Genomic DNA, 15,635 nt, shown 5'->3' with positions numbered 1-15,635 from the left:
AAAAAAAAAAATCAACCAAACTATAATTTACCTTCTGAATTGAAAGCTGTTTAGAGTCAAATTTGACTTCAATGAAAAAGAGTTCAAACTATTTTATCTCTGAAAAAACCACAAGCTAATATAAAATATTAAAATATCACCAATTTGAAACTGAAAGTGCAGTAAAAAGTAAGCTTATCTACCTTTCAGGTATGAAGAACAGGTAAATTCTTTATTAATGACTTAAGTTATAAGGTACATCGATTTAACCTAAATCAAACTTGTCCCAAACTGGGAATTTAAATAAAATGCATACTGATGTTTTTGCCTTTAGCATTTAAATTTTATGTTGTTATAATAACAGAAAAAGTCTCCATCTTGTCTATTCAAGTCCCAGATTTAAAAAACAAAGTAGTAGAAGAGACATTAGAAGGTCCCCACAGGTTTGATGCCTTCTTTATCACCAAAAGATGAAGAAGGGGTGCTGCGTCGGGAGTCAAGCAATAATGGTGATGTAACCTCCCGTCTCAAACCAGAATTCATCTTCATCTGTTACTTTATTTAAGAAATACTTTTGCCATATAAATAGAAACATGACCCACAGGTGGCAAGCCACACTACATCTTATTTAATCATAACATTAATTTTGCTAAAAGTGTATCATGTCTTGAGGACATTCTGCTAGGTGAAATACGCCAGTCACAAAAGGACAAATATTGTATGAGTCCACTTACACAAGGCACCTAGAGTAGTCAAATTCATAGAGACAGAATGTAGAACAGTGGTTGTCAGGGGCCGGGGGAGGGAAAGTGGGGAGCTATTGTTTAATGGATACAGAGATTGTTGTGCACGATAAAAAGAGTTCCGGAAATTGGTTGCACAACAATGTAAACATAATTAACGCTACTGAACTGTACACTGAAAAATGGTTAAGATGGCAAATTTTATATATATTCACTCTGAATAGGATTGTAGGAAAACACAACCAGTATACCACTTTGTTTGCGGTCTCTGAAAAGTCAAAGAAGAGTTTGTAGGAAAACACAACCAGTATACCACTTTGTTTGCGGTCTTTGAAAAGTCAAAGAAGAGTTTCCTTTCCAGATTATTTCAAAAAGAATGCTTTTGATTGCATCTTATTTACTTTGCCACCTCAATCCCCTGTGTTTTCCAAATCTCTTCATGTAACAACCATTCATTCATTAAACAGTTACTAAACATCATCGCATGTGTCACTATATTCATATCACTTTACCATGAGATAAGTGTTAGTCTGGTCATAAAAAAAACTTGCCACAGGATATTAGCAGCCTTTGGAAACAGAAGATCTTCCAAATTGGTCATCCAAAGCCTTCTAGTTTTGGGTGAGTGACAGACTCATCAGTAAGAAGAAATGATGCAAAACTTATTTGCCCAATGTCACTGCCCAATGAAAAACGGGAATGGGAAAATTCCTGGGGACCCTGGACTTTCTGTTGCATTATCAAGTACGGCAAAGAGCACCAAAGAGACAAAGGCCTAAGCAAAGCAGAGATGACTGGTTAGCAAGGGAATAAAATACCAGGGACAAACACATGAGTTAAAGCGTGCACAGCACAAAGAGGTCCTGGATCAGCAAATCAAAAGGAGGAATACTTCTGCCAGCTGGTTTGTCATATAATTTATCATACTATTTTGCAAGGTTGTTGTAAATGAAGACAGGTGAAAGTGCTTTTTATGCTCCAGGACAACAGCAGTTTCTGAATATGGGACTAGGTATACACTGACATTAGATTAGGTTGACATCCTATGTGATCTAAACAACCAGCGACTTAAAATTTTTCACTCAACCACTTTTTTATTTTTAGCCTTAATGATATGTCATATGAATTACTGTGGAACCAAAGGTAGAGAATGACTAGAAGTAAATCAACAAATAATTCATACAATCACAAATTCAAAAGAGAAAATGGAAACATCTAAAACACATTTTCATGGTTCCCACAAGTACCGTCTATCTGCATGTTACAGCATGCTTTCCATAGTCAACTTTCAATCAGCAAATAATCTAACTAAGCTTAGATATTCACAAGCAAACAAACTGCCAAGTTACTATAGTAACAGCTTTTCTAGGATGATGAAAAGGAGGTGTTCTGGATATTCTATTTCCATCAACAGTGTTGCCACTTAAAATATAAAATATTTTAAATATTGCAATATCCCAAAAGACATTAAATGTAATTCAATCTTTCCTTGTTGATTCTGGAGATAATCCAGGAACATAAATATGAGTATCAGTTTTCATTGTATAGTAAATATACGTGTCAAAGAATTTCTTGACTGACAGATATTGAACGACAGAGTTTATTTCCATATATGAAAAGTAAATGAAGTCTAAATGCAATGTGATATCCTGGATCGGATACTGAAACAGAAAAAGGATACTAATAGAAAAAATAGTTAAATCCAAATAAATATATAGTTTAGTTAGTAGTATTTTACATTCAGTTCTGCTCTTAATGTTTTGAAAATGCAAATTTGTTCCAATGAATTGATATATTAGGGAACAACTTGAGCACGACACAAATTTCAGATTTGCTGATGCACAATTTCATCCACAAAAAACATTAAGTGAACACAGAAAACTGCACTCAGCTGAACCAAACCATATCAGATTATGTGTGCACGGACAAACACTCCCCAACATCTACCAGCAACCTCAGTTCATCAAGGGCATTAGGACCCACTCCCATCCACATCTGGTGTTACAACTTTCCATCAGATTTCTAATCATCCTCTCCCTCCGCTTTCCAGTAACACAGAAGCTGCAAGTCTTCCATCACCCACTTCTACAAGCAAAGTCTTTTTCAGGTCTTTTTCAAGGTAAGGTGCCATATTTTTTTTTTTTTTTTTTTTTTTTTTTTTTTTTTGTGAGGAGATCAGCCCTGAGCTAACATCTGCCAATCCTCCTGCTTTTTTTTTGCTGAGGAAGACGGCCCTGGGCTAACATCGGTGCCTATCTTCCTCCACTTTATATGGGACGCCGCCACAGCATGGCCCACCAAGCAGTGCGTCGGTGCGCGCCCGGGATCCGAACCAGCGAACCCCGGGCCGCCGCAGCGGAGCGCGCGCACCTAACCGCTTGCGCCACCGGGCCGGCCCCAAGGTGCCATATTTTAATATTTAAGTGTTTAATGTTATTAATGCTCCTTAGCAGTTAACACGTGTAAAACTATGGTACGATTTTTATTAGGTTCCGAACTTTGTTCCACTGAACAAAGGTTTTGAGTGCTCACCCTAACCCCATTTTTCCCATAAGCCTTCTGGTTTTCATTTCACAATTTTGCATAGTGCAGTGATTTTTAGAAAAGCATATGTCACGTTATACAAAGAACTGACTGTTTCCAACGGTAACTTCTTAGTTTTGACAAATGTGCTATGATTACGTAAGAAGGGAGAGGAAGCTAGGTGAAAGGTATATAGGAACTCTCTGTATTAGTTCTGCAACTTTCCTGTAACTATAACATTATTCTAATAAGAAGTTTAAAACAGTAAGTATATGACATATGTAAGTACATAAGGCGAAGGCCATAGCATGGGATTCTGCATTAATAATAACTGCTAACACTTAAGTAGCACTTACTTGGTGCCAAGCACTGTTCTCAATGTTTTATATACATTAACTCCTTAATCACTCTCACAACGCTACAAAGTAAGTGCTATGATCACCCTCATTTTACAGGTGAGAAGACCGAGGTGCAGCTATGAAGCATACCCAATATCACGAATCTATACAACGTGGCTCTAGAGTCAATGCTCTTATCCCTACGCTATACTATTTCAACAGGCAACTATTTAAAATACAGCCTTTTAAAACACTAGATTTCTTTTATCATTCTGGAAAGGGTTTATAATAGGAAATGAGGCATAAATGAAAGAATCTTTCTACAGTGTGATATAAGCATCAAAAATACTAAAAGCCAAAAAAATATATTTCTTTTTTTACAAAAAAATCTCTATTACCACAAATTGTGGAAGCTAATAAAGATGCTAAGAAACATTACTTTTGTATTTAAAAACGAAAGCAGTCAACTAGAATATAAAGTGTAAACATTTTATAGCAATGACAAACTCAGGATAGGTAGCTAATACAAAGATGTATCACGTATGACAGAAAACGTAATTTCAAAGTTTTATAAAACTTGGTCACATTTCATCAATGTCAAATACACATGATTTAAGAGTGACAATATAATTTTATTTATTTATTTTTTCCCCCCAAAGCCCCAGTAGACAGTTGTATGTCATAGCTGCACATCCTTCTAGTTGCTGCATGTGGGACGCGGCCTCAGCATGGCCGGAGAAGCGGTGCGTCGGTGCGCGCCCGGAATCCAAACCCGGGCCGCCAGCAGCGGAGCGCGTGCACTTAACCGCTAAGCCACGGGGCCGGCCCGAGAGTGACAATATAAAACACAAAAATAACACATACCATAGAAGTTTCCCAGCAATCAAAATCACAAAATTTGGTTCAATCAAAATTGGTTAATCAAACTTTGGTTAAACGCCAAGGCAAAAGCTCTGCCAATGGGACCTCAAAACAAAGTAGGTAAAGGTTTACTTGTTGGTATAAGTTTCTATTGCTTTCCAAAATATTATATAGCCTGAACTCTAAAATGTAAAACTCTACCTACCCATCCGTGTACAGTCATTCATTTAAACAACTTACTGAGTTACTGCTTTGTACCAAGCACTCTTCTAGGCACCGAGGCTACATGAGCGAACGAGACACAAAGTCCTTCCCTCATGGATTTTATATTCATTCATTCACTTATTCATTCATTCAACAAGTATTTCCTGAGTGCCTACAACATGCTGGGCACTACTCTAAATGCAGAGGGTAAGGAAGAGAACAAAACACACAAAAATCCCTGTCTTATTGGAGCCGACATTTTAGAAGGGCAAACAGAAAATAAACAAGATAAATAAGTAAAACCCAAAGTAAGGTAGATAGTGATAAATGCTAGGAAGAAAATAAAGCAGGAAAGGAGGATTTAAAGTGAGAGTAAAATTGTAAATAGGATGCCCAGGTAGGATCAGAGAAAGTGGAGAAGACAAATAAACATATAATATATTAGGGGTAAGTGCTGTGAAGAAGAGTAAACTCGGATATACGGGCAAAAGAGTGAGGAGGGAGTGAAGGCTATATGAAGAGTGGCCGGGGAGGCCTTTTGAAGAGGTAGCCTTTGAATAGAGACTCTGAACAAAGTTAACAGGCCTATCACATGAAAGATTTGGGAAAAGGGCACACCAGGCAGGGGGCACATCAACCTCAAAAACCCTATGGCGACAGCAGGCATGGCATGTTCAAGCAAGAGGCCCATGTGGCAGCAGTGGAGTACGGGGGACGGTACACAATTGTCCTAACAGCAAGCTGAAGACTGTGAGGAGATACATAGCCATGCTGCATTTTGGGAGCCACACACTTAGAGTTTAGTGATTTGTTTCAAATCAATTCAACAGATTACTAAAAAGTTATTATTACTTGCAAAATACAAGTTGGGGACCGAAGGTAAAATAAAGCAGGATAAAACACACCCCTGCCACTGAGCAATGTATACTCTCACAGAAAAACAAGGAATGCACACAGAAAGTTCTACAGCTGTTCAAAGCACTAAATGGGGAAGTGGCAAGATCATTTTACTCGTTTTCAGACATCACAACTGAGGAGAAAAAAAACAGAAAGCAGAAAGGGCTGCAGATTTATTTAGAGTCTTTTCAACTCATTTCTTCCTCAGTTTGAAAGCATGATGCTGTGAGCAGGAATTTCTGTCAGTTTGTAAAGCATACCAGACATCTCTTGCTGAAGAGGAACAGTGTTTTATTCATTTCAAAATCCCAACCATAGTGCCAGGCACATGGAAGGTGCTCAGCAGACGGTGGGCAGGCAAGCGGAGAAAAGCATTCATGTCCCAACAAATCAGACACTTTGTGTTCAGCTGACCTAATGGTTCCAAGTCATTTGAAAATGAATACCAAGTATTCACAGAAGAAAACATTTCCTCAAAAAGGAAATAATTTCTATAACTTATTGACTTACATGTCCAAGAGAGTAAAACTTCAAATAGAATAAAAGAGTGCCGGCCGGCTGGCTTAGCGGTTGGGCGTGCGCGCTCCGCTGCTGGCGGCCCGGGTTCGGATCCCAGGCGCGCACCAGCGCAACCGCTTCTCCGGCCATGCTGAGGCCGTGTCCCACGTACAGCAACTAGAAGGATGTGCAGCTATGACACACAACTATCTACTTGGGCTTTGGGGGAAAATAAATAAATAAATAAAATTAAAAAAAAAAAAGCGTGCAGGCTTTAACTATGGGCTAAAATAGCTATTAAATCTTTAAGGCCATTGGAACCTTAGCGAAATACTAAGCCGGGGGCCTCTCATGTTAACAAATGAAAGTATGTATATTCTGCTGTACTCCCTTCAGGACATCCTTTAATCTCTTTTTTAAATGGGCACAAGATGGACCTAATTTAATAGTTTGTAAACATCTTCAGAGAAACCACTCCACAAGCACAACCCTATAGCTAGGCCTTGGGAATCCAAAAATAACAAAGAGATGGTCTCTGCCTTTAAGAGTTAGTGGTTTGAGGCTGGGTGATTGTTAAAGAAGGAAACAAGAGGGAGAAAGGCAGAAATAAAAATGAATGACACAACGTACAAGGTGTTACACTACAAGAATGAACAAAGAATTATGAGAACATAGGGAAAGGAATAACTTATGGAAGACCTCCAGAAGAAGCTATGCTTGAAACATCATTGTGGTTTTGCTTTGCAGTCACATAAAATTATAAGGAGATACAGACATTACTATTTAAACCTATTGTTTTTTCTCATTCTTTCTAATTATAACAAAAATATTCTCAATGTGAAAGACTTTCTTGAGAAACAAAGATTAACAACAACAACAAAATCTCTATTTTCTTAATGTGTTTAAAATGAATATAACTTAAGGATTCATTAGAAATAAGAGCCTTTCCATATCCCACAACAAAGATTCAAAATAACATTATCTTCTAATTTCCCCCTGCTGTAATACAGTCTATCTAAAGTATTTATCGCAATTTAAATCTGTTATGGCAGGCCCCATAAGGGAACCATAGGGCATTCAAAGATAATACAGCGTTGAACATTGTAAAACTATTTTGCAAATCAATTCTGAAATTTCAGGTTAAAATCAAGTGTTTGTCTAAGCAATCATCAGAAGACAATAACAATCAATGCATCCAAATCTAAGGAGAAATTACCTTTAAAAAAAAAACTGTAAGACAGTAGCCCTTTTCTCTACACTAACAACTTACACTAGAAAAAGTCATTTTCACTCAGATTAGATTTTGCAAATAGGCAGAAACCAATAAATGAAGTATATTCTGAAATATTCATAAAATACATTTACATACCATTCAGATCTAAAAGAAACTGTTTGAAAATGAAAAGGGCATCCTAAGCTTTTTCTTTTTGTTTATTTTTAATCATAACAAAGACTTTTTTAGTACTAAGAGTAGTGCACAATAAGGAGTTTATGACATTTTTCGAGTTTTCTGACCTACAACTCTAAATAAATATAGGCTCAAATCTTAGCTGCACTTACATAAAGTTTAACATACTATTAAACCTCTGTAAATCTCAGGTTTCTGTAATAACAGGGATAATACCAAAAGTGTTTGGAGACCAGAGAGAAGTATATGCCAAATGCATAGCGATTACCCTATGAATGCTGGTCATCATCCTCAACACCTAAGCCTAAGCTATGATATTAGGTGGAGGTGGCAGGGGAAGAAGGAAGAAACCAAATGATCCCCAATTCCAATAACACCCCTTAACACTGTAAGTTGCCAGCAGCCAAAGTTTGTAACAATGATTTCAATCAGAACTGTCATAATCCCTTACAGTGTTTTACAGTTTACAAGCAGATTTCATATATAACAATTTACCTTTTACTAAAAATATGCAATATGACTAAGCAAGACAGGGACTATCAACACAAGTTAAAGATAAGTAAACTCAAATTCAGACAGGATAAATCATGCAATTGACTGAGTCACATTTACTAATGGGCTACTTCCCTGGATGTGAAAGGACTCACAAATGGATACTCCTGCCTCCTGCCTCTATGCAGTAACTGACAAGCAGGGTATGCTCTGCACTCCTCTCTGCTGCCAGGCACCATTCAGGCCAGGGGCTGATGCCCTCCCCATCTTTAAGTTATGCACTAGGCAAATATATTCTCTTTTCTTGCTTCTCAACAGATGTTCAGGCCTCTGGAAACCCACTGGGTGGTACAACTGGGACTTAACGGTTCCATGGGGCTTAGAATCTATGTCACAAGTTACAACCCAATTATCAAATAGCCTTGAAGTGAGGTAAGGAGCATCAGTCTAACTAATAGTAAAGTGGTACTTTGATTTCCCATTTGTCTTTGTGCCTCTGGAATTTCGTAGGGAGAAAGGGTTGTTGAGAGAAGCAAGATTCAGACATCCCTGGGTCCCTTGGACTTAATACTGTCAGAACTACACTTCAATTTCTAAAATATACAACTAGGGCCGGCCTCGTGGCTTAGTGGTTAAGTGCGTGCACTCCGCTGCTGGCGGCCCAGGTTCGGATCCCGGGCGCGCACCAACGCACTGCTTCTCCGGCCATGCTGAGGCCACGTCCCACATACAGCAACTAGAAGGATGTGCAACTATGATGTAAAACTATCTACTGGGGCTTTGGGGGAAAAAAATAAATAAATAAAATTAAAAAAAAAAAAAACTTAAAATATACAACTAATTCAAACAGATATTGTTATTCTAAAAACTGTTCTTAATCAAAAACAGTACATATTCAGTACATAGCAGTAAAATCAGGAGACTTTCAAAAAAAAGGAAAGTTCCTGTTCCTTAAATTAAAGTGATCCTGTTATGCTAGATACATTTTGGCTTCATGATCATTTAAAAATAAGGCAGAAACAATTTTATAATCAGAAAAAAGAAGTTTAAATAGATTACATTAAAATTATTATTTTTTTAATTAAGGTGTTCTGTATGAAACAAAAGTTGTTGTTATTTAGAAAGAAGGTAAAATTCAGTTAACAAAGTCACATACCAAGCTTCAGGCAGCAAAACAGAATATTCGTGTGGAGAAGTGGTCTCTGGAAAGTTGGAGAGAATAGCAAGGCGATGAGGAAGCAGGTCGGATCCATGATAAGTAAACAGAATTTCTAGGGCTTGTACATTACTTTCCTGTACAAAAGGCAAAGGTTAAGTTTCTAATGTGAACCTTAGAAATAAAGGAGTGATTTTGTGTGACAACATTCAAAAACTTAAAATTAATTTTTATGTAGTTCTGATATGAAGTACTTTGACTTATTCCTGATTTTTCCTAGTCTGTATCAATTTTCTCCATCTAATGTTATAAAAGTTATTTATTTTTATTTTTTTTATTTTTTTATTTTTTGTGAGGAAGATCAGCCCTGAGCTAACATCCATGCTAATCCTCCTCTTTTTGCTGAGGAAGACCGGCTCCAAGCTAACATCTATTGCCAATCCTCCTCCTTTTTATTTTTCCCCAAAGCCCCAGTAGATAGTTGTACGTCGTAGTTGCACATCCTTCTAGTTACTGTATGTGGGACGCGGCCTCAGCATGGCCGGGAAAGCGGTGCGTCGGTGTGCGCCCGGGATCCGAATCTAGGCCTCCAGTAGCAGAGCGCACGCACTCAACGGCTAAGCCACGGGGCCGGCCCTAAGTTATTTATTTTTAAAACTCAAATTATGAATAAAAGTTCCTTAAAATATGCTTCTATTTTCTCTACATTTATTAACACTACAACAAAAAAGGAAAATTTAATTATATATGCATGCAATAACATTAACTTCAGCTCAAAGTAAGTGTTACTAAACATAATTATTTTTTTTACAAAAAAGAAATTACCCGAGCATAAGTTCTTGCTGAGAGAACAATATTCTGATTTCTGAACTTCTTAAAGAATTCAGCATCATATCTCTGTTCAGATGCATGAGGCACTCCTAGGATTTCCTGAGGGGAACAGTGATTTAATGAAAAGGCTTTTAAACATGGGTAACAAGAAAATATTAAAAACCTTTACAGCTCTGCCTACCTAAATAAATAAGGCCTGAATTAATTAAACTATCAACTGTTAACTAAAGTACTACATCTGCATTCTTGCCTTTATTTTGAAAACGGCTACATTTATAAATGCTGTTAATTAAAAAAAAGTCCAGAAGCAAATGAAATAGGCAGTAAAAATTAAATTAATTACAGCAGGACAACCAAAATCCACCACCTGGTAAAAACAAATAAGGAACAGTTATACATGGCTGTGCATTCTGAGCACCTGCCACACCTGTATGCGACCTTCCGATTAACTACTGCTGCTGGTGTGACCCACGTAAAACGCAGACTGAACCATTCATTCGTTCAAACAGTTATGGAGTGTCCACCACGTGCTAGAGGCACTGTGATGGGCAGTGGATACAATGAACAATACACTGTCCCTGCTCTCCAAGTAGCTTAAAATCTAGTAGGGAAGACAAGCCAATAGGAACAGGCAAAGGGGAACACACGGGAGGGGTGCTAGACCTAGTTCTAAGAGGGCAGCGAAGGCTTCCCAGAAGTGGCACCGAAGCGGAAACATAAAGGACAAATAGGAGTAAGCCTCGGCAAGTGTGAGTGTAAGTCTCCCCACTGCGGCATCTGACTTAGGGCTCGTGTCTGTCATGTTTAATGCTGAGCCCCAGATACCTAGCATACTGTCTTTCACATAATAAATACCCACTAAATATTTGTAACTGAATTCATTTACTGAGATAGGAAAGAGGGAAGAATGAGGACGCTCAGAGGAGGTGAGAGCGCGAGGGTGGAGAGTGAGAAGTTCACCTGCAAACACGTTGAGTTTGGGACTATGGCACCTCTAAAAGGAGCTCCCCAGTAGGCAGGTGGATATAAGGTCAGGAGTGCTGGAGTAAGCTATGAGTTAGCTATATGATGTAGAGTTAATACAGAGGTGAATACGATTCCAAGGGAGATTAAGCAGAATGACATGAAGGGAGCCTGAGGAAAAACCTCATTTAAAGGATGAGGAAGGAAAAGGGAATCTGTATCTGAAAAGTAAAAAGAGGAGCAGCAAGAGAAGTAAGGGGAAAAACATAATTTAATCCACACTCACGGAAACCAAAAGAAGAAAACATTTCAAAAATCTTCTCAGTCCTTGACTCCTCATCCACAATGACCATTTCCTTTACTTCATTTCAGTTACACATCCATGGCCATGCCCTGGATCTCTGTCATCACCAGGAAGACACTCTGGGATACCAATGTCAGGCACTGGACTTGTGACCAGCTGCTCCTGTCCTTCCTGCACACCCAGTACACGGCCCTCCAACAACTCCTCTACCTCGCCAAGGCACCCAACCCACTGACTCCACTTCCTTTCGCACCTTCTCTCTCCCTCAAAGTCTCTCTTCCCTCCTACAGAGCTTCCAGTCCCTGGTCCATCATTACAAAGGGATTTCTTTACTCCCTTGCCTCTCCCTTATCATACTCACCTGGCAAAACCTCAGCCCTAGTCAGCTGCAACTGTGAACTCTGAATACAAGTTACTGGAAGTCAGTGGAGAAAGAGCACAAAACCAAGCTGACAGTTCTCATTTTCATTTCAAGATCTCAGCCTTGTTTGGATCCTGATTCAAATGAACCAAAAACGAACCTCACAAAAAAACATTTGTGAGGCAACCTGGGAAATCTGAACATTAGTGGAGGTATCATGATATTAGGGAATTACTACTAATTTTGTTAGAAATAATAGTGTTATTATGGTTTTTTTTTTTAAGTCCTTATCAATTAGAGATAGTTAAGTATTTATGGGCAAAATGAAAGATGTCTGGGATTTGCTTTAAAATACTTCAGTGAAAGAAAAGGCAGGAGTGGGAAGGTGGAAAATAAAAGATACAAAACTGGCAAAATGTTGAAAGCAGCTGAATCTCGGCAATGAATACATCAGAGTTCATTACACTACTCTCTACATTTTTATGAAAGTTTGAAATTTTTTATAATAAAAAGCTTAAAAACTGTTAAATTCAAAACAAAAGTCAAACAGACACTTATGCTGTCCCTCAGTGCTACTACAGTTCCCTAATAAGTTTTCTTTCCAGTTCTGTTAGGAACTTTTCCACAACTCTGTCCTTCTTTCCAGATCTCCAACATCCTATTCCCCTGCCCCACTCTCTGCTGAAAACCTTGCTTCGCATATTCTTTTTTTAGTTGACCGTTAGATACGAAGTCCCTCATTTGCCAACCCACCAAAACTACATATCTACCTGTACCTATACCAATGTGATTTTCCTTTCTTTAGTTACAAATATCTGCTCCCAAAAAAGCCTCAAACCTCCACTCATGCTGTGGATCCCATTTCTTCCATTTCTATAATCATGCAATTATCTCCTCTTTCTTCTGTTCAGTAAATTCCTCCTCACCCTCTACTAGTTCATTCCCATAGCATACAAACAATACTTTCTCCTTCTATTAAAAAACAATCCTGGGCCGGCCCCATGGCTTAGCGGTTGAGTGCGCGCACTCCGCTGCTGGCCGCCTGCGTTCGGATCCCGGGCGCGCACCGACGCACCGCTTCTCCGGCCATGCTGAGGCCTCGTCCCACGTGCAGCAACTGGAGGGATGTGCAGCTATGACATGCAACTGTCTACTGGGGCTTTGGGGGGAATAAATAAATAAATAAATAAATAAATAAATCTTTAAAAAAAAAAAAAACAATCCTTAGGGGCCGGCCCAGTGGCACAGCACTTATGTTTGCGCATTCTGCTTCGGAGGCCTGGGGTTCACAGGTTCAGATCCCAGGCGCAGATCGATGCACCGCTTGTCAACCCATGCTGTGGCAGCGTCCCATATAAAGCAGAGGAAGATGGGCACAGATGTTAGCCCAGGGCCGGTCTTCCTCAGCAAAAAGAGGAGGATTGGCATCAGATGTTAACTCAGGGCTAATCTTCCTCTCAAAAAAAAACAACAAAAAAAAAAACGCTTAATCTCATACACTCCTCTAGCTACCACTATCTTCTCTGCTCTCCTTAACAATAAAACTTCTTGAAACGGCTGTCCACAACCACTGTCTCTACTTCCCCACTTCCCATTCTTTCCTAAACTCACTCAACCTCTGACAAAAATTCAATTCAATTCAACTCCTTACACAGCATGAAAGACCTTTCAAAATATGGCCACAAACTATTCCAACCATCTCTCCCACCTTCATTCTGTGCCACCCCCTCCCCCGCCCCCTACAGGCTAGCTACCCTGACTAGCTCACTTTTTCAGGAGCACACAGTCTTCTTTCACGCCGGCAGGCCTTTCTTTATACAGCTCACTGATTATCAGCATAGGCTACCAAATCAGAGAGACCTAGCTGTGAGTTCTTGATTCCTATTTATTTAGACAAATTACTTATCTTCTCTAAGCCTCAGTTTTCACATCCATAAAATTGAGAGGATACAGTACTTGCCCCCAAGAATTGTTGGGAAATTATCTGGATAAAGTACATAAGACATTGGCTGACAAATATTAAATCCTCAACAAATGTGTTGGTATTTCTTAAGGTATTCTCTTACCTATGGGTTCCTTCAACAAATATTTACCGAGCTTCTCAAGGAGCCAGGTATCATCCTGAGCTCTGGGGATACTGCAGCCAACAGGACAAAGCACCTCCCCTTATGGAGCTTCCATTCTCGTTTCCCCCACATAGTACCCACCTACCCACCTAAGTCGGCCTTCCTTTTTTTAAGGATTAGTGGAAATATCACTTCCTATGTAGAGCCTTCTTGAACATCCCCAGGAAAAATTTAATGTTTTTCTCCATTATGCTGCCTCATCAATTCTTCATATCTTCATTATCATCACTTATTGTCGAAATAATGAGGACTCCATGAAGACTGTTCCTTGTTCATCTCTCTACCTCCAGCACTGGCATAATATCTGGCATATAGTAGGCGCTCGTATAAAACTTAAATGAATCCATTTTTATCTCATTTATCACAGAATTAATAAAATAAGCCACGCCCTACGATTAACATGCAATGCCTATCTCTACCACTATCTAGCTGGTTAGCCATTACATGTGAACATCTTAATTCAAGTTTTAACAGCCAAATTCATCAATTTCACCTACTTTTCAAAAGCTTAGCTTAATTCCCTACAAAAGTGGGTTCAACAAATACTTTAAAATGTCACTATTACCACGTAATAATAAATGTACTTATTACTGTTGAATAGGAAATAGCAATTCAATAACTAAAGAATAATGCAAGAAAATTAACTGGATAGTCAAACTTTGAATATATAATGGAACTTTTTAAGATCTCATCATCAGTGAAACTAAGGCTACGTATAAAAAATAATAAATTACATCTGTACTGACTTCTGCAATTCACAATGTGCTTTTATATATTACCTGAAAATATCACAGAACTCAGACATAATAAAAGGATATGCTTTAAAATAATATGACCATCCAACAACAAACTAGTTGTACCTATAGATAAAACTATTATGAATTTTTTATAACTTGTTCGCATGAAATGATATACTCATCACAATGTTTTCTAATTACCATAGAAGTAGCCCTCATTGTCACTAGTATTTTGTTTGAAAATATTTTTATTATATTAGCAGAAGGGGAATCAAATGCTTTTATCTGCCTGTAGGCATCACAAGTACTAACTACCACCATTATTCTGGGGATAGGCATCACATTATCAGAAGTGACATTTACTGAGTCCCCACTATATGCCAGTACCAAGTGCCAAGTGAGGTATGCCCACAGAAGGGAGGCGTAACACAGATTAAGGCCACAATTAGGATCAAAGTTCAACCAATTAAATTCAACTTATTAACAAATCACTAAAATAAAACAAGTCAGAAATATTCATACTAGGGTTATTAAAATCCAGTGTATACTAAAATATGGTACTGTAGACAGCTATACGCCATAACCTTAAAATCACAATGTAAAATAAAAGTAAATGAAAAGGATCATAAATCTAGGAAACACAGATGCTCTGAAACATCCAAAGCATTTCTATTCCCTAGACTAACAAAACAACTTCTGGCCTTTCACGATCTCTAATTTTTACCAAAACTCATAGATAAGAGAATCTGCTTCTGTACAAAATGAATTTTTCCACATAAATAGTTCTAAAGACCAAGACTATCAAATATTATATATTAATATCTGATATTAGCATTTATAATGACAGATCAAATGAACATAATTGGTTTGATTAAAACTACTCCTTACCTCATATGTTGCAAGTCGATCTAAGTAGGTTAATAATTTCAATCTACAACGGCAAAGTTCCTTTTGCTCCAGTGTTAACCTGTTTTGAATAACTACATTAGGCCACTTATATTTACATAAAAGCAACATTTCCCTAAGAGTTGAAATAGAATAAAAATGATCAATATTCCATTAAGCCCAAAACTTATGGAACAGTACATAAAAGCACAAGGGTAAATTAATATTAAAAGGAATTTGCTTTAAGTTGCCAAAATAATTTAGAGCAATTATCACCAGTAAAGGACACACTTAAATGACTAGTTATTTTAAAGAAATTATAAAACGAA

The 15,635-nt window shown here is 38.1% G+C and overlaps 1 protein-coding gene across 1 annotated transcript in view; it reads right to left on the bottom strand.

Moving 5' to 3' along the window:
* Positions 1–15,635, bottom strand: part of NBAS (NBAS subunit of NRZ tethering complex) — a 328,999-nt gene that overhangs the window by 227,903 nt on the left and 85,461 nt on the right. Inside the window, exons 19-21 of the mRNA XM_058551762.1 lie at positions 15,310–15,388; positions 9,925–10,029; positions 9,100–9,236 (exon numbers count right to left, since the gene is read on the bottom strand). Of these exons, the coding sequence (XP_058407745.1) occupies positions 9,100–9,236; positions 9,925–10,029; positions 15,310–15,388 (321 nt within the window). The remainder of the gene's footprint in view (positions 1–9,099; positions 9,237–9,924; positions 10,030–15,309; positions 15,389–15,635) is intronic.

Source organism: Diceros bicornis, chromosome 12 (genome assembly GCF_020826845.1).
Source record: "Diceros bicornis minor isolate mBicDic1 chromosome 12, mDicBic1.mat.cur, whole genome shotgun sequence".
Classification (NCBI taxonomy): Eukaryota; Metazoa; Chordata; class Mammalia; order Perissodactyla; family Rhinocerotidae; genus Diceros; species Diceros bicornis.
This window is presented reverse-complemented; position numbering and strand designations above follow the sequence as displayed.